Source organism: Chelonia mydas, chromosome 2 (genome assembly GCF_015237465.2).
Source record: "Chelonia mydas isolate rCheMyd1 chromosome 2, rCheMyd1.pri.v2, whole genome shotgun sequence".
Taxonomy (NCBI): domain Eukaryota; kingdom Metazoa; phylum Chordata; order Testudines; family Cheloniidae; genus Chelonia; species Chelonia mydas.
The window spans coordinates 1,137,377-1,162,055 of NC_057850.1; the positions used below are offsets into that span (position 1 = coordinate 1,137,377).

Sequence of the window (24,679 nt, forward strand, 5' to 3'; positions counted from 1 at the left end):
TCTCCCCACGGAACGCCCTCCCCCCCGGGCCACAAGCCCTTCCGCCCTCGCAAGGCCAGAGGCCTTCGCAGAAAGTCACCTCCCCACATTCCTTCTAAGTTACATGAAAACACTGTCCACTCCGGCTCTTCCGAAGGCTCCTGTCCCAGTGGCACCCCCCACCACCAGATAAAGATGGTTAAAGAAAACTTAGTGTGACGGCATTCCGCCTGGCAAGCAATCACTTCCCAATGGATGCGGGTGTGAAATCCCTACTTCTTTATTGTTTTGCCTTTATGGTCCCCACTTCTCTATGAAGCTGTAGCTCACGAAAGCTGACGCTCTAATAAACTGGTTAGTCTCTAAGGTGCCACAAGTCCTCCTTTTCTTTTTGTGAATACAGACTAACACGGCTGCCACTCTGAAACCAACACTTCTCTATTGTTTATCTGCATGGTTTCTGTCTGGTTCATTGATTGTTTCTGTCTGTTGCATAATTAGTTTTACAAGATTTAAGTCAATGAAGGTGGTGGGGTATGACCAGGTAAAAAATGATTTCACAATGCATTAAGATTGGTCAAAGAATTAGTTTGTAATATCTTAATAAAATCATTGGTTAAGGCACAGCTAAGCTGGACTCAAGTTTCTATATAAACTGAGGTCCAAGAAGGAGACCAGCTGGGAAGGAAAGAGAAAGGAAAAGGGAAAAGAAGAAGGAAAGACCTGAAAAGAAGAACTCACGACCATGACATGCAGCAGCCAGAACCCAGACAAGACCGACCTTGCCTGGCCAACAGGGAAAGGCCGCCTGCCAGATCAGGATTGGTGAGCAGAGCACTGTATACTTAGTGCGTGTATTTTGCTTGATGAGTGTTAATAAATAGAGGACAAGGATATTACTGTGTAAGGCTCTTTCACTGGGAAAAAGATCCTGCAAACCCACAAAAGAGTAAGCCCTGAGCCCTAGGAACTGGGTAAGGGTTGGTGCCTTTCGCCCACAGCCTGAGGAACTGGGTAACAGTGGGTGCCCCAAGGTGTGCGGGTAACACATTTAGTGGAGAGAATGCAAGCTGGCTAAGGTTGTTTGGACTGCACTGATAGGGCCTCTGTCCCGGCGTCCCCGGGCGATGCTCTGGAACTGCTCCCTACGAAGACAGGCAGGACTCTGGGGAAGTCTCCTTTCTGTGAGCAGCTCTGCAGGACACACAGCTCACACAACTTCCACCTTCCTGGGTCTGACCTCGGAGCATTCAGCCTCCTCTGCCCCTCCGTGCGAGTCTGCCCAGGCGAGGTCCTGGGGAAGCCAGAGGGTCCTGCCCCCCAACTCCGCAGTCAGATGTGACTCTCAGCCAGCCAGTAAAACAGAAGGTTTATTAGACGACAGGAACATGGTCTAACACAGAGCTTGTAGGTGCAGAGAACAGGACCCCTCAGCTGGGTCCATTTTGCGGGGCAGTGAGCCAGACAACCACGTCTGCCCTTCACTCCATGTCCCCAGCTAGCCCCCAAACTGCCTCACCCTCCAGCCCCTCCTCCTCTGGGCTTTGTCCCTTTCCCGGGCCAGGAGGGCACCTCATTCCTTTGTTCTCCAACCCTTTAGCTCTCACCTCCCAAGGGGGAAGGCCCAGGCCATCAGTTGCCAGGAAACAGGGTGTCAGCCATTCTCTGTGTCCAGACCCCTGCACACACCTGTCCTCTAGGGCTCTGCAATGATCATACACCCTTATCCCACCCCCTAGATACTTAAGAACTGCCTAGGGGAAACTGAGGCACCCCCACACTATTCAGAGGAAATATTAAGAACAATCCCACTTCGTCACATCCTCACACAGTGAATAACAGTTGATAGCAGCTGAATCCCTGTGCCATTTTGTCACAAAGGGTCGCTCCCTGCTTGACAGAATGACCCCTCTGAAGCGTCAGGAGGGAACAAAGCAAAGGGACCAGGAGGGCTAGGGATTAATTAAGGAGCCCACCCCCCTTGCTAAATGGGTAGCCAGCAGGGTCCATGCCCGGGGGGACAAAATTCCTTCCAGAGGAGGGATGCCCTGGAGTCCGCATGTAAGGGGTTTGAAGCATTCTGTGAGTGCATGAAACCCAAGCTAAAGAAGAAGGTTATCAAAGCAGCAGCAACGTGGGCATTGTGGAAAGCTGTCACTAATCTCTCCAGCCTGGGAGCACTCCAGGAAAGACAACTGGAGGGTTATGAATTGGAGCTGGACACAGTTAAGGCGAATCTGGCTCAGTAGAAGGCATCCGAGGGCACCAGTGCAGCGTCAGCATTGCAGACTGTAATACAGGAGAGTGAGCAGCTGAGACTGGAAGTAGAAAACCTGAACGGGGAGGGATCTACATTGCAGATGAAGCTGGGGGGTGCTCAGGCAGCTGTCAGAACGGTGTTACGAGAAAATAAGGATCAGGCCCAGGCAGGCAGTGACCACACCGTCTGCAGGCAGCGACCAGAGAAACCAGAAACGGTGGTGGGAGCCCAGAGGAACACAGTAGCAGCAGTAAGGGGAGGCGTGAGTGTGGGCACCGGGGATACAGGCACCTGGAATGACACTTGGAGTGGGGATAGTTGGATGGATCCCGAACAGAGAGATCCTGGCTGGTCAGACCCTCCCTGATGCCTTTCCTGAAGGGCCCTATGCCCCTGTGCAAAGGGAATTGCAGGATTTGAAGTTAAAGGCTCAGCAATTCAATCCTGTGGCTCCAGTTCCCACGAGGGCAGTAACAAGAATAAAACCTGTCCCAGATGACCCACAGCAACAAAGGAAAACAAGGCAAAATATTAGAGATTTCTGACTGTACCCCAGACCAGGCGCAGACGACTGCTCAGTTATTAGGACCCCTAGAAAGGGACGCGTGTCTGGACTGGATGGTGAAGGTGTTGGCACGAACTGGGTGGAGGCCGGCAGATTAAGAGGTCCTAGCCCAGGCCTGTACTAACACTTCTGACTGGGCAGTAATACGCAGTGCTGAGGGGCGGTTAGGTGCGAGCAGTGTCCTTGCTACCGGTTGTGCCAACGGTATTTAGGAACTCCCCCCCCACCCCCCGATTTCAATGTATTAGCTTTTAAGGCTGAATTGTTAGACCGTTTGAACTAAAAAATGAAGGTGACTTTAGGGCCCATAGATCCAGCTAGGGGACAGGTACCCCAAGCTAAAACAGGACATTTTTCAAGAAGCTATAGTTTTTCGAGACACGCAGGGACAAGCGGGAAAAGGAAATAAGGACAGGAGAATGGAGCCTGTACGGGTGATAACTTGTGACAACAACAGGCCCCCAGATCTCCAAGGGGAGCTGGGGGAAAGGGGCCAGATGCACTATGGCATGTTAGAGGAAGAGGACGGGGAGGTGCCAGGAACAGCAGAGGAGCAAGAGGAAGAAATGGATCTGGATGTGGGTATCAGATGCAGACTAGAGGATGTCTGGCTGAAGGTGGAAAAGAGAGAAATGGGATGGGAAGCCCACAAGTGAGTTACTGCAGAGGGCTGCCCAGTTACAGAGGCAAGAGGAATTGACTGGCGGGGCTCCTGTAACTCCCAGAACGGACCCCGAACCATCGGCACCACCCCAATAGGGGTGCCCGCCTCCCTGGACTCCCCCTGAGGTAGTGGCCCAGCTAGAGTATGACAAATGGGAGCGTCCCATTGTAGGGGCAATAATGGGGCGATTAGGGGAACAAACATGCCCCACTATGTTAACTGACACCGGTGCATCAGTAGGTGTGCTTGGAGAGCAGTGGCTTCCTGGGGACACTGTGGAAACAGAAAATTCAACACAACTAGTATCATACACAGGGGAGACAATGAAAGCATTTATCATGAGACCAATCCTGACCCACGTAGGGAATTGGGAATTATGGGTAATATGTGTTCAGAAGCAGAATCAAACTGGGAATGGGGGTAAGGAGGATGGAATATTGAGAATGCCTTATCTTAATGAGGGGAGACTCCTCGTGGATTTAGTTTACAGGTTCCTATGGACAAATAGTGAAGGGCTAGTAGAAACATCCACCCCTCCATTAATGCTGTACATAGCTGTGTGGCTGTAAAGGCCCCGGAAGGAGGGAAAGCAGAAGAAGGGGACCCATGAATGGACAAATTTCCTGCGGTATGGGCTGAAAATAAATTGAAGTGTGGGAAAATTGATGCTGAGGTTTTAATCCAAGGGCCTGACCCCCCTCCACAGCGTCAAAACAAGTATCCTCAGGAAGCAGCAGACGGGATAAAATCTACCACTGAAAGTTTGTTAGAACAGGGTGTTCTTGGCACACGGCAGGTACTAATACTGCCCCATTGGCCTGTACCGAAAGGGGAGGGGAGACCTGGAGAAGGTCAGTGGGTTTTAGAGCATTAAACGCAGTAACCCTGCCACTGCACCGGTCGTGGCCAAGTACCAAGAAGTAATCACTGCAGCAGCAGCAGGGAGATAGTGGTTCTCAGTAACAGATTGACCAAATGCCTCCTCTGCCATTCCCTCACGCCCTGAGTCCTGGTACAAATTTGAGTTCACTTACAGGGGACAACACAAGGGTCCCCCAGGGTTTTCATAACATACCTGCAATTTGTCCCTCCCATGTGATTAAGATGTGGGAAAAATTGACAGCTGAAGCCCAAAAGGGGTAATTTCCTATGGGGTGCCCTCCATAAGGCTTTATGGAAATATGCTTACGAATGTATATATGACATAACTAAAATATGTTTTATGCTACATATGCCATGTAACATCTCTCTGTAGAGGTTATGATCTACTGATTCTATTCATCCTATTTGAATGCATGTATCATTTTTGTATTCAAAGTTATGAATATTGGCTGTGTACTTGCTTGATTTTTAAGTAGCCTTTGTAAAGCATTTGGTCAGCTTCTTGAGAAAGGAATGTGCAAGTTAAGTGCCCAGTCAAGAAGCATTTAATGAACAATGGATGCTGGAAGGTCCCAATCCACATAAGAAGTCTTCCTGGAGACATTCAAGATCGCATGTGGGCAACGGCTGCTGCCTGTAAAAACTGAGTCATGCATGGACATGTGACTTGCCCAAGTGACTCCAAAACTCCATCTTGGAGCTGGACTTTGCATAGGAGAGAGGAGGGGGTCTCCACTCACAAGAGTCTATTTAAGCCCGTGGGAGACCCCTCAATTCTGTCTTCAGCTGGCTTAAGAGATCACCTCTCCACCCAAAAGGATACCTGAAAGAAACTGGAACAAAGGACAGTAACCACAGGGGGTGTGAGTGATTGCTGGACCCAGACTAGAAGGAGACTAGTCTGTAAAAGGAAGCTTACTGGAATTCCTCTAAGGGTGAGGTTTTATCAGTATTCAGTTTTCTTAGACATAGACTTGCAGGTTCTATTTTATTTTGCTTGGTAATTCACTTTGTTCTGTCTGTCACTACTTGGAACCACTTGAATCCTACTTTCTGTATTTAATAAAATCATTTTTTACTTACTAATTAACCCAGAGAATGTATTAATACCGAGGGGGGGGGGAGGGGGGGGGCAAATAGCTGTGCATATCTCTCTATCAGTGTTACAGAGGGCGAACAATTTATGAGTTTACCCTGTATAAGCTTTACACAGGGTAAAATGGATTTATTTGGGGTTTGGACCCCACTGGGAGTTGAGCATCTGAGTGTTAAAGACAGGAACACTTCTTAAGTTGCTTTCAGTTAAGTCTGCAGCTCTGGGGCCCGTGGTTCAGACCCTGGGTCTGTGTTGGAGCAGACTGGCGTGTCTGGCTCAGCACGACAGGGTGCTGGAGTCCCAAGCTGGCAGGGAAAGCAGGGGCAGAAGTAGTCTTGGCACGTCAGTTGGCAGTTCCCAAGGGGGTTTCTGTGATCCAACCCGTCACACAAGGGTCCCCTGGGGTTTTCATAAAGCAGCCACAATTTGTCCCTCCCATGGTTAAGGTGTGGGAAAAATTGACAGCTGAAGCCCGAAAGGGGTAATTTCCTATGTTGATGCTATCCGGGTGCATGGGGACCCAGGGAGGAGGTTGGTAGGATCACTGAGCAGATGTTACAGACCATCCAAGATACTGGACTCCAGGCTAGCAGAGCCAAGGCCCAGCCGGTACAGCGAGAGGTAAAACACGTAGGGGTCATATTGGGAAAGGAAGGACGAACCCCGGATGCACAACGGGGGGAACTGACTGGAAAACTTCCCGCCCCCACTGATATGGCACCCTTAAGAGCCCTTTCGGGAACTGAACCTCTCGAGACATGTTACTGAAATGTCACCCACTGGGTTTTCTCCTAAAGAAAGGGCAGCAGCGGGAGTGGGGGTCTGATCAGGCAAAGGCATCACTGACCCTGGAACAGGATTTGGCCCAGGCCAGGCCCCACATATCCAAAGGTGGGAGAACCATTCATCCTGCGACTGCCCAGTCCTGCTGTGGTGCAGGGAGCAGCACTGTTACAGCAGCAAAGCACCGGGAAATTACAAATCGTGGCCTATGGGTCCAAAACACTGAATTACACTGAGCAAAATGTCACCCCCTGTGAGAAAGAGAAAGAGTGCTGGGCCTTCGTGTGAGCCTTGCAGCATTGGGAGTATATAACTGGAGGATCCAAAGTCATAGTACAGACAGAACATTCCCCATTGAAATACAGAATATCAGGAACGGCACGGGAGGGGCAGGTATCTAATCCTAGGTTGGCACAATGGCCTCTGGCCCTCGTATATCGAGGAATAACTTTAGAAAAGGGAAAGGTGCTATCCCCTGTATCATCTGGCCTTGCAGTGCAAGGGCAGGAGCATGAGTGCCCCGCCAGAGGGGCCAGTGAAATCAGGACTCACCCTACAGAATGCTCAGGAGAAAAATGCACAAATCTGGTTCGTGGCTGGGTCGAGCTATTTTGGTGCTGGAGGAGCTAAGACCGGGTGTGGAGCGGTAAAGGTAAATACCAACCAGGAACGAAAGGGACCAGTAAAGCCACACATCAGAGAAGTGGTGGCGGTACCACAGGGGGAGGATCAGGAAGCCTCCCTGGCAATATTTACCGATTCGGACTGGGTGTGCAGAGCCGTAGTGGGGTGGCTACCCATCTGGGCAGGCAGGGGTTCTGTACAGGAGATGGAAAGCCACTCGCTCATGAGCGATACTGGGAGCCAGGAGTAATAAAGGGGCGAACGCGAGACACTTACGTAACACATGTGAAGCACATCAGAAACCAGGAACTTTGGAATAACAAGGCGGATGTTTTAGCCAAAGAAGAGGCCCTGTTAACACAAGGTGAGGAAGAGGAGGTAATCAGTGTAGTAACCAGAGCACGAAAACAGGTGACAAGCCCAGAGACGCTGGAGCTGAAAGCCCTAACGAAGGGGATGAAGAAACTCAACAATTCCTGAAGCAAGGAACAATCTGAGGAAAATGGTAAGTACACAACGACCCCGATGGGGTAGCGTGGGCCACCGAGCATGACTCGGACCTTGGGGAACAGCCTGAAGGTGGTTAGTGCCTAAGAAAGTCAGGACTGAACGGGTTCACCATGAACACGAGCAAGGGGCATTTGGGACAAAACTCTAGAAAGGGTCAAAGATACAGGGTGGTGGCCCGCCATACGGGAAGATGTAAAGCGGCAGTGTAATCACTGTTTGCAATGTGCAGACCCTCAGGTACAAAAGGGTCCCATTGCTCACCAAAGGATTGAGGGTCTGTGGGCCCGGTTACAGATAGACAAGAGTGGACCCCTACCAGTCACCCCGCGAAATACCAAGTTGTTTGGTCGTGTAGATCCCTTTACAAAATGGATAGAAGCCATCCCAGCAAAGACTAACCCAGCTTTGACTGCAGCCCGGCAATCGTTTAAGGTGGTGTTTAGCCGGTGGGGGCTGCCCAAGGAAATCGATTGGGACCAAGGCCCACACTTCATTGGGAAACTCTGCAGGAACTGTGTAAGATACTTGGTGTGACGAAGTGGGACTGTTCTTAATGTTTTCTCTGAATAGTGTGGGGGTGCCTCAGTTTCCCTTATGCAGTTCTTAAGTATCTAGGTGGTGGGGTAAGGGTGTATGATCATTGCAGAGCTCTAGAGGGCAGGTGTGTGCAGGGGTCTGGACACAGACAATGGCCGACACCCTGTTTCCTGACAACTGATGGCGTGGGCCCTTCCCCCCTGCCAGGTGAGAGCTAAAGGGTTGGAGAACAAAGGAATCCGGTGACCTCCTGCCCCAGGAAAGGGACAAAGCCCAGGGGAGGAGGGGCTGGAGGGAGTTTCAGTTTGGGGCTGGCTGGGACATGGAGTGAAGGGCAGACGTGGTTGTCTGGCTCACTGCCCCTAAAATGGACCCAGCTGAGGGGTCCAGTTCTCTGCACCTACAAGCTCTGTGTTAGACCATGTTCCTGTCGTCTAATAAACCTTCTGTTTTACTGGCTGGCTGAGAGTCACGTCTGACTGCGGAGCTGGGGTGCAGGAGCCTCTGGCTTCCCCAGGAGCCCCGCATGAGTGGACTCGCTGTGGGAAGCGCACAGAGGGGCAGAGGATACTGAATGCTCCGAGGTCAGATCCAGGAAGGTGGAAGTTGTGTGAGCTGTGTGTCCTGAAGACAGGCTGCTCACAGAAAGGAGACTTTCCCACAGTCCCGACTGGCTTCATGGGGAGCAGTTCCAGAGCATCGCCCAGGGACTCCGTGACACTTGGCATTAAGCAAAGGTTCCACATTGTGGGACACCCCCAATCCTCAGGACCAGTGGAACGAACTCACCGCACTCTAAAGGAGGCTCTAAGAAAAATGGTGAAAGAAAATGGAAAAGATTGGGATGAAAAACTGCCTATGATTCTAATGGCCTTAAGGTCGGTCCCAGCAAGTCACGGTTATACTCCCTTTGTAGCAATGACGGGAAGGGACATGAGAACACTCCGACAGTGGGGGCTAGATGTAGATATTCCAGGTGGTTGGCTACCCAAAGTGCTAAATGACCAGTGGATCCAGTCCCTTTTAGCAAATACTCACCAGCAACCACACACCACACAACAAAAACACTAACCCAGGAACCTATCCTTGCAACAAAGCCCGATGCCAACTCTGTCCACATATTTGTCCACAAATGCAAACAGATGGACATCGTACCAAAAGGACTGAAGGTAAAAAATCCATTACAATCTACACACCACACAGACTATGCTGACAGCTTGTGCCACACGCTCTCAAAGAAACTGCGGAACCACCTGATCAACATCCTCTACAGCAAACAGGGAAAGATTAAGAATGAGCTCTCAAAACTGGATACTCTCATAAAAAACCAACCTTCCACACAAACTTCCTCGTGGCTGGACTTTACTAAAACTAGATAAGCCATTTACAACACGCACTTTGCTTCTCTACAAAAGAAAAAGGACACTAAACTATCTAAACTATTACATGTCACAAGGAGCCACAACAGTGGTTCCCTTAACCCACCCAGCGATATTGTTAATTTATCCAACTATACTCTCAGCCCAGCAGAAGCAGCTGTCCTATCTCGGGGCCTCTCCTTCTGCCCCTCCACCCCCATGAACATGATACAGTTCTGTGGTGACCTAGAATCCTATTTTCGACGTCTCCGACTCAAGGAATATTTCCAACAAACCTCTGAACAACATACTAATCCACAGAGACCTCCCTACCAACACTACAAAAAGAAGGATTCTAGGTGGACTCCTCCTGAAGGTCGAAACAACAGACTGAACTTCTACATAGAGTGCTTCCGCCGACGTCCACGGGCTGAAATTGTGGAAAAGCAGCATCACTTGCCCCACAACCTCAGCCGTGCGGAACACAATGCCATCCACAGCCTCAGAAACAACTCTGACATCATAATCAAAAAGGCTGACAAAGAAGGTGCTGTTGTCATCATGAATAGGTCGGAATATGAACAAGAGGCTGCTAGGCAGCTCTCCAACACCACTTTCTACAAGCCATTACCCTCTGATCCCACTGAGAGTTACCAAAAGAAACTACACCATCTGCTCAAGAAACTCCCTGAAAAAGCACAAGATCAAATCCGCACAGACACACGCCTGGAACCCCGACCTGGGGTATTCTATCTGCTACCCAAGATCCATAAACCTGGAAATCCTGGGCGCCCCATCATCTCAGGCATTGGCACCCTGACAGCAGGATTGTCTGGCTATGTAGACTCCCTCCTCAGGCCCTACGCTACCAGCACTCCCAGCTACCTTCGAGACACCACTGACTTCCTGAGGAAACTACAGTCCATCGGTGATCTTCCTGACAACACCATCCTGGCCACAATGGATGTAGAAGCCCTCTACACCAACATTCCACACAAAGATGGACTACAAGCCGTCAGGAACAGTCTCCCCGATAATGTCACGGCTAACCTGGTGGCTGAACTTTGTGGCTTTGTCCTCACCCATAACTATTTCACATTTGGGGACAATGTATACCTTCAAATCAGCAGCACTGCTATGGGTACCCGCATGGCCCCACAGTATGCCAACATTTTTATGGCTGACTTAGAACAACGCTTCCTCAGCTCTCGTCCCCTAACGCCCCTACTCTTCTTGCGCTACATTGATGACATCTGCATCATCTGGACCCATGGAAAAGAAGCCCTTGAGGAATTCCACCATGATTTCAACAATTTCCATCCCACCATCAACCTCAGCCTGGACCAGTCCACACAAGAGATCCACTTCCTGGACACTACGGTGCTAATAAGCGATGGTCATATAAACACCATCCTATACCGGAAACCTACTGACCGCTATTCCTACCTACATGCCTCCAGCTTTCACCCAGACCATACCACACGATCCATCGTCTACAGCCAAGCTCTACAATACAACCGCATTTGCTCCAACCCCTCAGACAGAGACAAACACCTACAAGATCTCTATCAAGCATTCTTACAACTACAATACCCAACTGCTGAAGTGAAGAAACAGACTGACAGAGCCAGAAGAGTTCCCAGAAGTCACCTACTACAGGACAGGCCCAACAAAGAAAATAACAGAACGCCACTAGCCGTCACCTTCAGCCCCCAACTAAAACCTCTCCAGCGCATCATCAAGGATCTACAACCTATCCTGAAGGACAACCCATCACTCTCACAGATCTTGGGATACAGGCCAGTCCTTGCCTACAGACAGCCCCTCAGCCTGAAGCAAATACTCACCAGCAACCACATACCACGCAACAGAACCACTAACCCAGGAACCTACCCTTGCAACAAAGCCCGTTGCCAACTGTGCCCACATATCTATTCAGGGGACACCATCATAGGGCCTAATCACATCAGCCACACTATCAGAGGCTCGTTCACCTGCACATCCACCAATGTGATATATGCCATCATGTGCCAGCAATGCCCCTCTGCCATGTACATTGGTCAAACTGGACAGTCTCTACGTAAAAGAATAAATGGACACAAATCAGACGTCAAGAATTATAACATTCATAAACCAGTCGGAGAACACTTCAATCTCTCTGGCCACACAGTAACAGACTTAAAGGTGGCAACTTTGCAACAGAAAAGCTTCAAAAACAGACTCCAACGAGAAACTGCTGAGCTTGAATTAATATGCAAACTAGATACCATTAACGTGGGTTTGAATAGAGACTGGGAGTGGCTGGGTCATTACACATATTGAATCTATTTTCCCCATGTGAATTATTGTGACAATATCCTCCTCTACCTTGGTGGGTCTTGTGCTTATTGGCGGATTTGCTCGCCTTGGAGCTTCACGGCAGCCCGCAGCTTGGCCATTTTTCTGAACCCACAGTCCAGGTCGACTCCTACTCTGTCTGACCAGGAGTTGGGAGGTTTGGGGGGAACCCGGGCCCGCCCTCTATTCCGGGTTCCAGCCCAGGGCCCTGTGAAATGCAGCTGTCTAGACTGCCTCCTGGAACAGCTGTGCGACAGCTACAACTCCCTGGGCTACTTCCCCATTGCCTCCTCCCAACACCTTCTTTATCCTCACCATAGGACCTACTTAGCCTGGGGCTAAAATATCTGCCTTCTATTACTCTCCTGTAGCCATCTGGCCCAGCCCTGTCACAGTGTCCTCACACCTTCTTGTCAACTGTCTAAATGGGCCATCTTGATTATCACTACAAAAGTTTTTTTCTCCTGCTGATAATAGCTCATCTTAACTAATTAGCCCCTCACAGTTTGTATGGTAACTTCCACCTTCTCTGTATGTATATATATATCTTCTTACTCTATGTTCCATTCTATGCATCCGATGAAGTGGGCTGTAGCCCACAAAAGCTCATGCTCTAATAAATTTGTTAGTCTCTAAGGTGCCACAAGTACTCCTGTTCTTATTGTGAAAAAGACCAGCCCAACAGTATACCAGGTAGAAATCAGGTCAAAGAAGCTAAACAAGCCAAAGTTAAAATGGTTCTATTTGTCACAGCTTAAACCATGGAAAGGGGATTTCAAGTAGAAACCTCCAATTAGCCCCACCAAGGGGAGTCAGAAAAATGTTTATTTTGTCTTTTGGAGTTCCAAGGAAAGGCTGGAACCAGCAGAAGAACACCAGTGACCTGGGCACCATGATAAAGAAGCTGCTGTTTCAACTATGTGTATGTGTGTGGTTTATGTTACACGTTGTTTGTCTGGTAGTGAATCCTGTCGACATCCATGCAGTAAATGTATGGAGAAATGATTTCTGGATGGTGGTCCAGTGTTGGATTGATCCATCAGTATTCAATCACACCAGCTGTTGCTTGTGTTGGGAAAAGGGGTTTGCCCATTACTATACCAGAACGGCCGGCAGGCTATCACCAAAAGCCCCATCCCAATCTAGGTTGTCCTTAATGACTGGATACTCGAACACTATGATGGGAAATTGTACAGGACCTAAAGCCACAATAGATAATATTGACTGCTGTAAGCTTGCATGGAAACAAGAAGGGATCAGTCTTTTTAGGATCCCTATATTCACCCCCAAAATGTGGTATTCTGAAGGTCATGGGGTTTGCTTGGCAGCCAGAAGGGGACATTGACCTTACCAGTTTAAAGGTGTCCAGGGTCATACCTCAATGTGCCCCATATGTACAAACATTCCATAAGGGGTGGGCAGCAGGGTTAAAATGTTGGTATATTGAAAAATCCGTCAGGAAAAGGACCCCAAAGGGCGTATTGGAAACGGTTTTGGGTGGATCTGGATTAGGAGTTGGGATACTGGATGCTACTAACATAGCGGTATTGGCAAACAAAGTAAGTTATGTTACAGCTGAAACACAAGAATTGGAAAAGCCCATCAGTGCATCCTTGTCAAATGAGGAATGGGACAACAACTGTTTTCTAAAATGCTGCCAGTGTGGCAACAGCAAGGGGGAGAGGATTTGTTATGGTTAGCAGGGACTACGGAATCAATACAAGAAAACGTGTCCTTAGCTTTCGCCTGTACACAGGCCCAGGAAACAGTCAGCAACTGGTCATTCAAACAATCCGGGAAGGCGTGCAAGGGAATTTCCCTTTAGAAATAAAAAAGTACTTGTGGGGAAATGATACAGAAGGGACGAGACAATTAATGATCTGGTGGAAATTGCGGGAATCCAGCTAACCAAACATTGGGTTCTGTAGTCCACTGATCCTCATTCCTGGACATATACATAAAACCAACACTGGAAAACCATTGGCATGTTTCAGTAGGTGGCTCATCAAAATTTGGAATATGTGTGTGAGAATCAAAATTTACAAAAATGAGATAAATGTTTCCATGTTAAAGGCAAAGGAACCCAATGGTGCACGTTTGATATATTCACTGAGCAAAAATCGGCTGTTGTATATGCAGGAAGGGGATGTATTGCGTTAGGAGTCATTGTCCAATGGCAGCAGTAGATAATAATGAATTGTATTTTATGACTTATTTAGTTAATAGATGTTTTTCCAATATTATAAAGATTAAAAGTTGGGATTTTGAATACTGTGTACCTGTATGGACTGTAAACTACTTGAAGTTTAACCACAGTTGTATCACAATGTAACGTCTATAACCTTAGGCATGAATATGACCACGATAAGAGTGTTGATCCATCCTAAGTTACATTCCCATTTACAAGATATTGCACAGACAGGAGAACAAACACGTATTGAAGTCCAACACAATAATACAGAAATCAACTTGTATACTGAAAACTATTGCAGATGCAGGACATCACTATTAGGGTGGTCGCCTTCTGCAACTGGTGTGCTAAATACCATGGTTCACCCCACTGTGGTGATCACTGGAATCCAATTGGCTTTATTAGTGAGCATAGTAGCTTTGGCTTTGGCTAGCTTTGGCTAGCTGGATGAAGAGAACAGTTCGAAGAATGCAGGAAGCTGGCCTGCAAAGTCAAATAAGGCTCTTGGTAATTATACCCAGGAGGCAAGGCCAAGCTCAGCAGGTCAGAGTATTGGACTCCTGTGATAGTAACGACGGCTTTGGTAAAAGCATCATTAAGGAGGGGACTGTAGGGTATTTTTCTGCAGCCATATTAGGAGACCAGCAGCCATGAGCCAAGAAGCAGGAAGTCACCTCCCCACATTCCTTCTAAATGGTATCAAAACAATGTCCTATCGGGCTGATCAGAAGGCAACTCCCCTAACAGTCCCCACCATCACCAGATAAGCAAGGAACCTCTTAAGATGTTTAAAAAAACTCTGTTGGATGCTTTCTGTCTGATTCTTATCAACAATTGTGGGTATGAAATCCCTACTTCTATATTGTTTTGCCTTTATGGTCCCCACTTCTCTATTGTTTATCTGTATGATCTCGGTCTGGTTCATTGATTGTTTCTGTCTGTTGCATAATTAATTTTACAAGGTGTAAATCAACTAAGGTGGTGGGGCATGACCGGGTAAAGAATGATTTCACAATATGTTAGGATTTGTCAAAGAATTATTTTGTAATATCTTAGTAAAATCATTGCTTAAGGTATAGCTAAGCGGAACTCAAGTTTCACTATATAAACTGAGGTCCAAGGTCAGCTCCCAGACTGCTGCACTGGGCAGCACAGCATGGGGAGGAGGTGACCAACCCTCTGTGAAGAAAGAAGTGGTTCGGCACTATTTAGAAAAGCTGGACGTGCACAAGTCTATGGGGCCGGATGCGTTGCATCTGAGAGTGCTAAAGGAGTTGGCGGATGAGATTGCAGAGCCATTGGCCATTATCTTTGAAAACTCATGGCGATCAGGGGAGGTCCCGGATGACTGGAAAAAGGCTAATGTAGTGTCCATCTTTAAAAAAGGGAAGGAGGAGGATCCTGGGAACTACAGGCCAGTCAGCCTCACCTCAGTCCCTGGAAAAATCATCAAGCAGGTCCTCAAGGAATCAATTTTGAAGCACTTCGAGGAGAGGAAGGTGATCAGGAACAGTCAGCATGGATTCACCAAGGGCAAGTCATGCCTGACTAATCTAATTGCCTTCTATGACGAGATAACTGGCTCTGTGGATGAGGGGAAAGCAGCGGACTTGTTGTTCCTTGACTTTAGCAAAGCTTTTGACACTGTCTCCCACAGTAATCTTGCCAGCAAGTTAAAGAAGTATGGGCTGGATGAATGGATGATAAGGTGGATAGAAAGCTGGCTAGATCGTCGGGCTCAAAGGGTAGTGATCGATGGCTCCATGTCTAGTTGGCAGCCGGTATCAAGCGGAGTGCCCCAAGGGTAGGTCCTGGGGCAGCTTTTGTTCAATATCTTCATTAATGATCTGGAGGATAGTGTGGATTGCACTCTCAGCAAGTTTGCAGAAGACACTAAACTGGGAGGAGTGGTAGATACAGTGGCAGGTAGGGATAGGATACAGAGGGCCCTAGACAAATGAGAGGATTGGGCCAAAAGAAATCTGATGAGGTTCAACAAGGACAAGTGCAGAGTCCTGCACTTAGGACGGAAGAATCTCATGCACCACTACAGACTAGGGACCGAATGGCTCGGCAGCAGTTCTGCAGAAAAGGACCTAGGGGTGACAGTGGACGAGAAGCTGGATAGCCCTTGTTGCCAAGAAGGCCAATGGCATTTTGGGATGTATAAGTAGGGGCACTGCCAGCAGACCAAGGGACGTGATCATTCCCCTCTATTCGGTGAGGCCTCATCTGGAGTACTGTGTCCAGTTTTGGGCCCCACACTACAAGAAGGATGTGGAAAAATTGGAGACAGTCCAGCAGAGGGCAACAAAAATGATTAGGGGACTGGAACACATGACTTACGAGGAGAGGCTGAGGGAACTGGGATTGTTTAGTCTGCGGAAGAGAAGAATGAGGGGGGATTTGATAGCTGCTTTCAACTACCTGAAAGGGGGTTCCAAAGAGGATGGATCTAGACTGTTCTCAGTGATAGCAGATGACAGAACAAGGAGTAATGGTCTCAAGTTGCAGTGGGGGAGGTTTAGGTTGGATATTAGGAAAAACTTTTTCACTAGGAGGGTGGTGAAGCACTGGAGTGGGTTCCCTAGTGTGGTGGTGGAATCCCTTCCTTAGAGGTTTTTAAGGTCAGGCTTGACAAAGCCCTGGCTGGGATGGTTTAGTTGTGGAATGGTCCTGTTTGGGCAGGGCGTTGGACTAGATGACCCCTGAGGTCCCTTCCAACCCTGATATTCTATGATTCTATGAAGGAAACCAGCTGGGAAGGAAAGAGAAAGGAAAAGGGAAAAGAAGAAGAAGGAAAGACCTGAAAAGAAGAACTCACCCCCAAGACACAGCCTGAAATCAGAGCTGCTAAGAAACCTCTGCACGACCGTGACGTACAGCAGCCAGAACCCAGATGAGACCAACTTTGCCTGGCCAACAGGGAAAGGCCGCCTGCCAGATCAGGATTGGTGAGCAGAGCATTGTACGCTTAGTGTGTGTATTTTGCCTGGTAATTGTTAATAACTAGAGGACAAGGATATTACTGTGTAAGGCTCTTTCACTGCGAAAAAGATCCTGCAAACCCGCTCTGAGCCCTAGGAACTGGGTAAGGGTGGGGGTGCCTAAATCAACCAGGTTACACTTTGAGCTCTAGGAACTGGGTACGGGTGGGTGCCCTGGAGTGTGCGGGTAACACCACCCGCCCTCAGCTCCCAGGACAAGGTAGTGACAGGAATCGACACGGCAGCACAGGGCAGGGGATTGACATGGCTGTGGCCAGTACCTAGCTGTGCCCTCTGCCCTGATCCCCCTCGCCACTGGTTTGGGGCAGCCTGTGGGGACAGGGACCACAGCTCCCAGCATGAGCAGTGCCTCGCACCGGGACCCCGAGTCTGGCCAGGCACTGTCCCAGCACAGACAGTGACTGACTGACCCAAAGGGAACTGCTGTGAGGTCCAGAACCTGCACCCCAAACCCAGCACCAGGAGGGGGTACTTAAAGGCAGGGAACTGCTGAGCGTGGGAGGCCAGAGCCCAGCGTGCCCCCCTCACCCACTGCAGCCCCACTGGCCTCCACAGAGCCTTGCTGCACAGATCGCAGCTCCGCTAACTCACCTGGCGTTTGCCTTCTGGATCAGTTTTCCCCACTTCTCCTGCAGGTCTGAGAGGCCCCCGCTCGCCTCCTGTCCATTTGTCCTGTCAGCTTGCTCACGAGGCAGCTGTCTGTCCTGCAGGACACACTCCACTCGGGGTCTCCGCTCCTCCAGAAGCCGTTTCAGGAGCTGTTAGGGAATCAGGGCACGGGGTGATGGCAGCACTGTCCTCATGGCGAACCCAAGGGAATTTCCCCCAGTCTAGGCATGTCATGGCCCTCAGCTTCAGGACAGCGATCCGAGCACCTTGCACAGCACCATGCACCCAGGGGACCAACCCACTACACCCCCCCACCCCAGCAGGGCCAGCCGCAAGCAGCAGTCAATTATCCCCAGCCCCGGGGGTGGGGGGTGGCAGACAGACCCCCTCCAGACTGCAGGCAAGGCAGGGGCAGTGAGCAGGAGGCCAGGCAAGCATGTCCTGGAGGTGATGCCTGCCCCAGGTCCCAGGGCCGAGAGGCTGCTCAGCATCCGTCAGGCATTAGCCCCAGCAGGAGCAGCTGCCGAGGCCTGCCATGGAGCCAGAGCGCGGCCAGAGCAGGGCTCACTCCTGATGCGCTGCCCGGCACTGGCCGCGGGCTGTACGCTGGGCCTCCTCGTCATGCCCTGCCTAGCGAGACGTCACCCCCCAGGGAGCGGGCAGCACCCTGGGTGCAGGCGTGGCCGTGCTCAGCCACCCACAGCAGGGATGCCTTGTCCTGGCAGCTCCCCCCAGGACCCAGCAAGCACAGCCAACCTCTCCCCAGAGCCCCCCCTTCCCCGGCACCTACAGCCCATGGTGGTGGCTGCGGTGGAAACCCCGGGGAGGGAGGGAGGGACCCCAAGGGTTCGCTCACCTTCTGCTCCTGCAGCTGGGCTTTCACCACCTTCACTTCAGAAGAAGGGGGCTTCTGGTTGCCAACCAGGTCCTCCATGTCAGCCACCCAGATCAGCAGCGTCTCCAGCGTGTCCTGGGCCTGCTCCACGCTCGGGGAGCCCTCCGGGAGCACGATGGCCTGCAGGGCACCCTGCGGGGAGAGGAAGATGAGCCTGTGAGGACCTGGGATCCCCTTCCCCCCTGAGATCGGAGGGGCACAAGACCCAGCTGGCAAAGCAGCAGCCACAGCTCCCTGCGACTCCTCAGGGCAGAGGGGCTGCCGGCTGGTTATCATGGACACGCCACCCCAGGGGTCTGCAATCATGACAGGACGCAGCCGAGCATCCCATGGGCAGCACCAACGGCCCCGGTTAACAGCCCAGTCCCAATCCTGGACACCCTGTCACTTTCGGCAGCATCCTACCCCACTGCCCCATGGTAACCGCAGTGCCAGGCCCATGTGGGGCCAGCCCTCCCCTCGCCCCCCTCGGGGACCGGCCCTTATCATTGCCCTTCCTTGGGGCAGCTGTTACCTTGCTGCTGAGCAGGTCCCACTGCTCCTGCGAGCTGTCCCGGTCGGCAGGCTGGGCCCCTTTGCTCTGGAGCTGGTGGAGAGTCAGTCACAAAACAGCTGCTTTACACCCCCTGGACCAGGCGCCAGGGACTCCGACCCTCTGCTCCCAGCCAGCTGGGAGAGGGAGGCAGAGACCTCCCGCACCACGCTGCTGCCTCTGCTGAGAGAGCCATCGGCTTCAAGGGCAAAGCGGGGGCGCAAGGCTGTCTCCCCCTTCCAGCTTCTCGCTGGTAGCCGCAGCCACGGCCCAGCCCCGTCTGGGTGTAGGGATGAGCTGAGCACCCTGAGTGCGCAGAGGAGGCTCCACAGCACAGGTGGAGCTGGGTGCCACGTTCCTGGGAGCTCTCCCTACAGGCTGCACCCAGGGGAGGCTCTCAGACCATTTGGCTAGGGGCCACTGCACGGCGTGGGCACGAGGCAGGTGGGGTTTGCTGGCCCGCCCCAGTGAAATGCAGGAGCAAGGAGCCAATGAGACACGGACAGAAACCAGGGTGCCACAAGCCCTTCCCCCGCTACGGTGCAGGGGGCTCAGGGGCTGGGCCTGAGACGGGCCGGAGCCAGGATACGTGTAACCCCCTGAGCCCTGGGGGTGACGATGTCTCCTGTGAAAGGAACAAGACAGTTCACTGGGAACACGGTCCCTGCTCCACACCCAGACCACGGCACGAGCCACAAGAAACAGCCCGCCCAGCCCAGCCCCCATAATGCACCCACCTGGCACTGGAACCCCCCCAGCCCGGCCCCACAACACACTGGCCTGGCCCCCGTAACGCACCCACCCAGCACTGGAACCCCCCCAGCCTGGACCCCCCAAAGCATCCGCCCGGCCTGGGACCCCGTAACGCACCTGCCCAGCACTGGAACCCACCCGGCCCAGCACCCCCAAAGCATCCGCCCAGCCCGGGCCCCCTAATGCACCCGTCCGGCCCAGCCAGCCCGGCCCCCCGCAAAGCACCCACCCAGCCCGGCCCCCAGTAACGCACCCACCCAGCCGGGCCAGCCCAGTCCCAGGCACCTGCCAGGCCTGGCCCCCCAATGCACCCACCCGGCTCTGGAAATCACCCAGACCAGCACCCCCAAAGCACCCACCCGGCACTGGAACCCCCCCAGCCTGGACCCCCCAAAGCATCCGCCCGGCCTGGGACCCCGTAACGCACCTGCCCAGCACTGGAACCCACCCGGCCCAGCACCCCCAAAGCATCCGCCCAGCCCGGGCCCCCTAATGCACCCGTCCAGCCCAGCCAGCCCGGCCCCCCGCAAAGCACCCACCCAGCCCGGCCCCCAGTAACGCACCCACCCAGCCGGGCCAGCCCAGTCCCAGGCACCTGCCAGGCCTGGCCCCCCAATGCACCCACCCGGCTCTGGAAATCACCCAGACCAGCACCCCCAAAGCACCCACCCGGCACTGGAACCGCCCCAGCCCGGCCCCCCAAAGCATCCGCCAGGCCCAGGCCCCTAACACGCCCGCCTGGCCCCAGGGCCCGCCTGGCCCATCACGCCTAGTCACGGTAGCATGTGACTCCTGGCCCATGGCCCCACCCCGGGGCCCACTCCCCTGAAAGCTGCACCCAGGCTGCACCCCTGGCCCTGCTTGGCCTCCTCCCCCGAGGCCCCCCTGCAGGTGGAGGGGGACGGGCAGAGGCAGAGGGAGGGCAGGGCCTCGGGGGGAGAGGACGGTGGCAGTGGGGTGGAGCATGGCGGGAGCTCGAGGGGGGGCGGTGGCAGTGGGGTGGAGCATGGCGGGGGGTCGCCTGGGCACCCTTTGGGAGTCAACGCGCTCTGCTCCCTGCCCAGCTCCAGGGAGAGCGGCCGAACGTGTGGGGGGAGGCGCGGGGAGAGGACAGTCCTCCCTCCCCCGCGGGTCACGTGGGGCGGGGAGAGCGCAGTGGGTGCAGACCGGGGGGCGGGTCTCTGGGCAGGGGAGACACAAGAGGCCGTCACATGTCCGCCCCTTGAGATTGTGCCCCACCAGTATGGGGAAGCACCAGTCTCTATCCAGCCCCCCAACGCACCCGCCCCGCACCAGAGCCTGCCCAACCCCCTAATTCAAGACACTCGGGACCCGAGCGCGCCTGGCCCTCCTAACGCACCCGCCCAGCACCAGAGCAGGCTGGGCATGGTCCCCTAATGAACCTGCCAGCGCCACAGCCTGGCCCTCCTAGCGCCCCTGCCCGACGGCCCAGCCCATCGCACACACCTGCCCGGCACTGCAGCCCGGCCTGGCCTGGTGCCCCTGAGTCGCACCCTCCCGGCGCCCCAGCCCAGCCCCAGAGCAGAACCTGCCCAGAGCCAGCCAGGCCTGGCTGTCGGAGACGCTCCGACATGGTCCTGCCGCCGGAGGTCGCTGGGACACCCCGGGACACCTGCCCCCCCGGTCAAAGACTCTGGCCCTGTGCAGGCAGTGGGGCCATGGGGCGTCACCAGAGCCCGCAGCGCGCTCCCCTCACATTGGTGCGCTCCCCACCCCGCCCCAGAGGATAAAGGCCAGGACTCCTGGCCTGCTGGGGGAACCCCACAAACAAACAGCTCCAGGGCAGCGAGCCCCCCGCAGAGCCCTGTGTGCGGCCCGGGGGCCGATGCGGCATCCCTGGCCTGGCTGCCGGCCGCCGAGGGGTCCGAGAGGCTGGCACAGGTTATTAACCTCCGTCCGCTCCCCGGCACACTCCGTCAGCACCTTCACCGTCCTGGTGACGACGGGCTCCCCGCCCGGGTACTCGGTCACTTCCACAATCTCCGTCACGATGGTCTCCGTCACCTCGGTCACCTCGGTCACCTCCCTGGTGCTGACGGGCTTCCAGGCCCAGCTGCTGCCCGAGTTCCTGTGGGGGGCACCGCTCGAGGGGGTCCAGGCTGCCCCAGCCGCTTCCAGCTGGGCTTTGAGGGGGTTGCAGCCCCTGCTCCCGTTCTGCACCTTGGGCAGGGGGCTGCTCGCCTGGCTCTTAGCCGGGCCTGGGCTCAGGCTCCAGCCGTTCTCGATCACCACCGGGTTCAGGGGAGACTTGTCAGGGGCCCCAGCTCTGGCGTCACAGTTGTTCCTCCCCGCCGGGTGCTCGGGGCCAAGCCCCACGTCCTTCAGGAACTCCTCCGGCGCCTGGCTCTTGTCTCCCAGGCAGCTGGGCCTGCCCGGCGCGTTCCCCATGGCCAGAGGGTGGCCCCGAGCAGGCGGGCCGGCCCGTCAGCCCTGCTGCTCAGAGCCAGCCTAGAACAAACGAGGGGCAGCCACATTACTGGCGTGGGACAGACAACGGCGGGCCATTCGGGACACAGGTCAGCAGGCCCCTGGGGACCTGCAGGCCCCAGGTCCCCCCGGGAGCATGGGCCGTTCCCACCCCCTCTGGGAACCGGCCCAGGAGCCACCTGCGGCTGCCCACACAAGATGCGCAGCCTCCCCCGAGGGATGGCGCGGAGGCTGCCTGGTGCGAGAGGGGCCTGGGCTGAGGCCCATCCTGCCATCCCGGGCACCAGCCCCCGACCCGGGGGTTTCAGCCCTTCCAGCCGGTCTCTTCGTCTCCTGACCAGCTGCCCAAATTCCTGCCCTGGGGGCAGTGCAGCTCCCAGAGCCCGGATCTGAGCACAGGGCTGCGAAGGGCTGAGCTCGGGTGCGAGGAAGGGACGAGGCACCTGCAGCCGCCAGCCAGGAGAGAGGCTGCAGCCCTAAGGGGCCCGGGGCAGAGCAGGGCTGGGCTCGGGATGGGGACTGGAGCGGGGAGCAGGGCGAGGAGACAGGCTTAGGGAGAGGGGACAACAGGGCACAGAGGGACCTTGCTGCCCCAGGCCACCTCTGGGCTGGCAGGACATTCCCGGGACCTGTGTGGTGGGCGATGCCGGTGCTTAGGGCTAACAGGAATGTAGATGAAGGGGAATGAGGGAGGCAGCACAGGGCACCAGGCAGACGGGCAGCTGCTTCCAACCGGCATCGCTTTGTACCATTGGATTAACTCCTGGCCAAGCTGGAGCTGGGAGAAAAGAGCCATCTGTCTGCAGCGCCCTGACAAAGGGAGCACCGGGGGGTCTGAAAGGGGCGAGCTGCTACAGACCGTGGGGCTGGCGAACCATCAGTCACTGAAACACCCACACTGCAGACAGGAGTCAGACAGCCAGCCCCATTCCGCTTTCAGCCAGCCACAGCCCATAAATCCCAGCATCACCCGGACACGGCCCCACCATCCCTGTGCAACCCCCCAGCCTCGCCATCTGCACCGTGCATCCATCACTCGGACACCAAGGCTCAAAGTCCCGCAGAGACGGATCGCCTGACCCCCACCCCCACCCACCGCCACTACGGAGCACCTGCCACCAGACACCAGCTTGCTGCTCAAAACACCCCCACCTTCCCCAGCAGTCACCCCACGGGCCACAACACACACACATGCCGGCAGAGTCCCTACCCCCTGGCAGGAATCAGTACACCCTGCAACACACACACACACACACACACACACACGAGTCCTTACACCCTGCAACACACACACGAGTCCCTACACCCTGGAACATACACACACACACACAGAGGAGTCCCTATACCCTGCAACGCACACACACATGAGTCCCTACACCCTGGAACATACACACACACACACACAGAGGAGTCCCTAACCCCTGCAACACACATCCCTGCGAGTGGGAGCCCACATATCCTACTCTTGTGGCCGTATAATAAGTAACTTACACGGGAGCCCCCAAACCCTGCAACCAACAACCCCCCTGGAGTCCATCAGCACCCTGCACTAGACCCCCACCCATGGACAGCATGCCCCCATGGGAGTCATACAGGAGCCACCGGCACCCTGCGACTGCCACACACAGACACGTGCACACTGACCCGTGCCCTGACACACACACACGCACAGGAACTACCCACCCGACCCTAGTCACCTCCCAAAGGAGCCGCCCACCCACCACCCCTGGACCCAGGTGTCTCAGCCAGCCACGCCCTGCCGCCCCAACAGGAGCCACCAGGCAGGTGAGCTGTGTCCGGGGGCAGAGGAGGGAGGTTCTGTCTCAGTGGTTAGAGCAGGTGGCTTGGGACCCAGGACGCCTGGGTTCTGTGTCTCTCGCCCGGCTTGGGTCAGTCATTCCCGGCGCTGGCCACAGGTTCCCCAGCTGGGGGGAGGAGAATGACACTTACCCCTCGGTGACGTGCCCTGAGCTCCGCGGGCCAAAGGCTGGTCCAGGGAGAGCGTAAACCTGCTCGTTCCAGACAGACCCACGCCAGGGTGTGACAGACGCTTGGGCAGCCTCTGGCCTGGGACAGGCCCGAAGGGCTGGAGGAGCAGCAGCAACAAGCCGGCGAGTCAGCCGCGGCTCCCGCTGCAGCGTCCGGCTGCCCGGGCGCCCGCCAGGGGCTCCCGCGGCCCGTGAGGCTGGCAGTGCCGGGCCCGCGGCGCAGGGCGGAAGCGTGCCCACCGACGCCGGCAGAGACTTTGGCTGAAGTTACAGAGGCAGCGACGTCGTCTGGGCTGCCTGAACGGGCCTCGTGCAAACCTGGTGGTGCCGGGGGTGCCTTTGGTGCCACTTCCAAGGTGCTTGGCTGGCTGCTGCGTCCCACGCCGGCCACGTTCCGCAAGTGGGGTCTTCTCGGCCAGGCTCGGGGCAGGCTGCTGCGAAGGGCCAAGCGGGCCCCTGAGGCCAGCCCAGCTCAGCTCCTCGCTTCACCCGCTTGCTGGTGGCTTGGAGCGGTCACGCTGCAGCCACCGGGCTGGCCGGGGGGACGGGGACAGGAGAGGCGCTGGCCAGGACGGGCTGCTGGGAAACCAACTTTCCCGAGCCTCCACCCTCCCTCTGCCCAGGGCAGGAATCCCTGGTGCCAGGCGCCAGTCCGGCAGG

General features: G+C 54.5%; 1 protein-coding gene across 1 annotated transcript in view; it reads right to left on the reverse strand.

The window, feature by feature from the left end:
• The window catches only part of LOC102930879 (dystonin), a 103,131-nt gene extending 79,044 nt beyond the window's left edge, over nucleotides 1–24,087 (reverse strand). The window contains exons 1-5 of the mRNA XM_043538898.1: nucleotides 23,982–24,087; nucleotides 21,495–22,052; nucleotides 18,813–18,884; nucleotides 18,260–18,430; nucleotides 17,386–17,552 (exon numbers count right to left, since the gene is read on the reverse strand). Of these exons, the coding sequence (XP_043394833.1) occupies nucleotides 17,386–17,552; nucleotides 18,260–18,430; nucleotides 18,813–18,884; nucleotides 21,495–21,992 (908 nt within the window). The 5' untranslated portion in view covers nucleotides 21,993–22,052; nucleotides 23,982–24,087. The remainder of the gene's footprint in view (nucleotides 1–17,385; nucleotides 17,553–18,259; nucleotides 18,431–18,812; nucleotides 18,885–21,494; nucleotides 22,053–23,981) is intronic.
• Nucleotides 24,088–24,679: the final 592 nt, after the last annotated feature.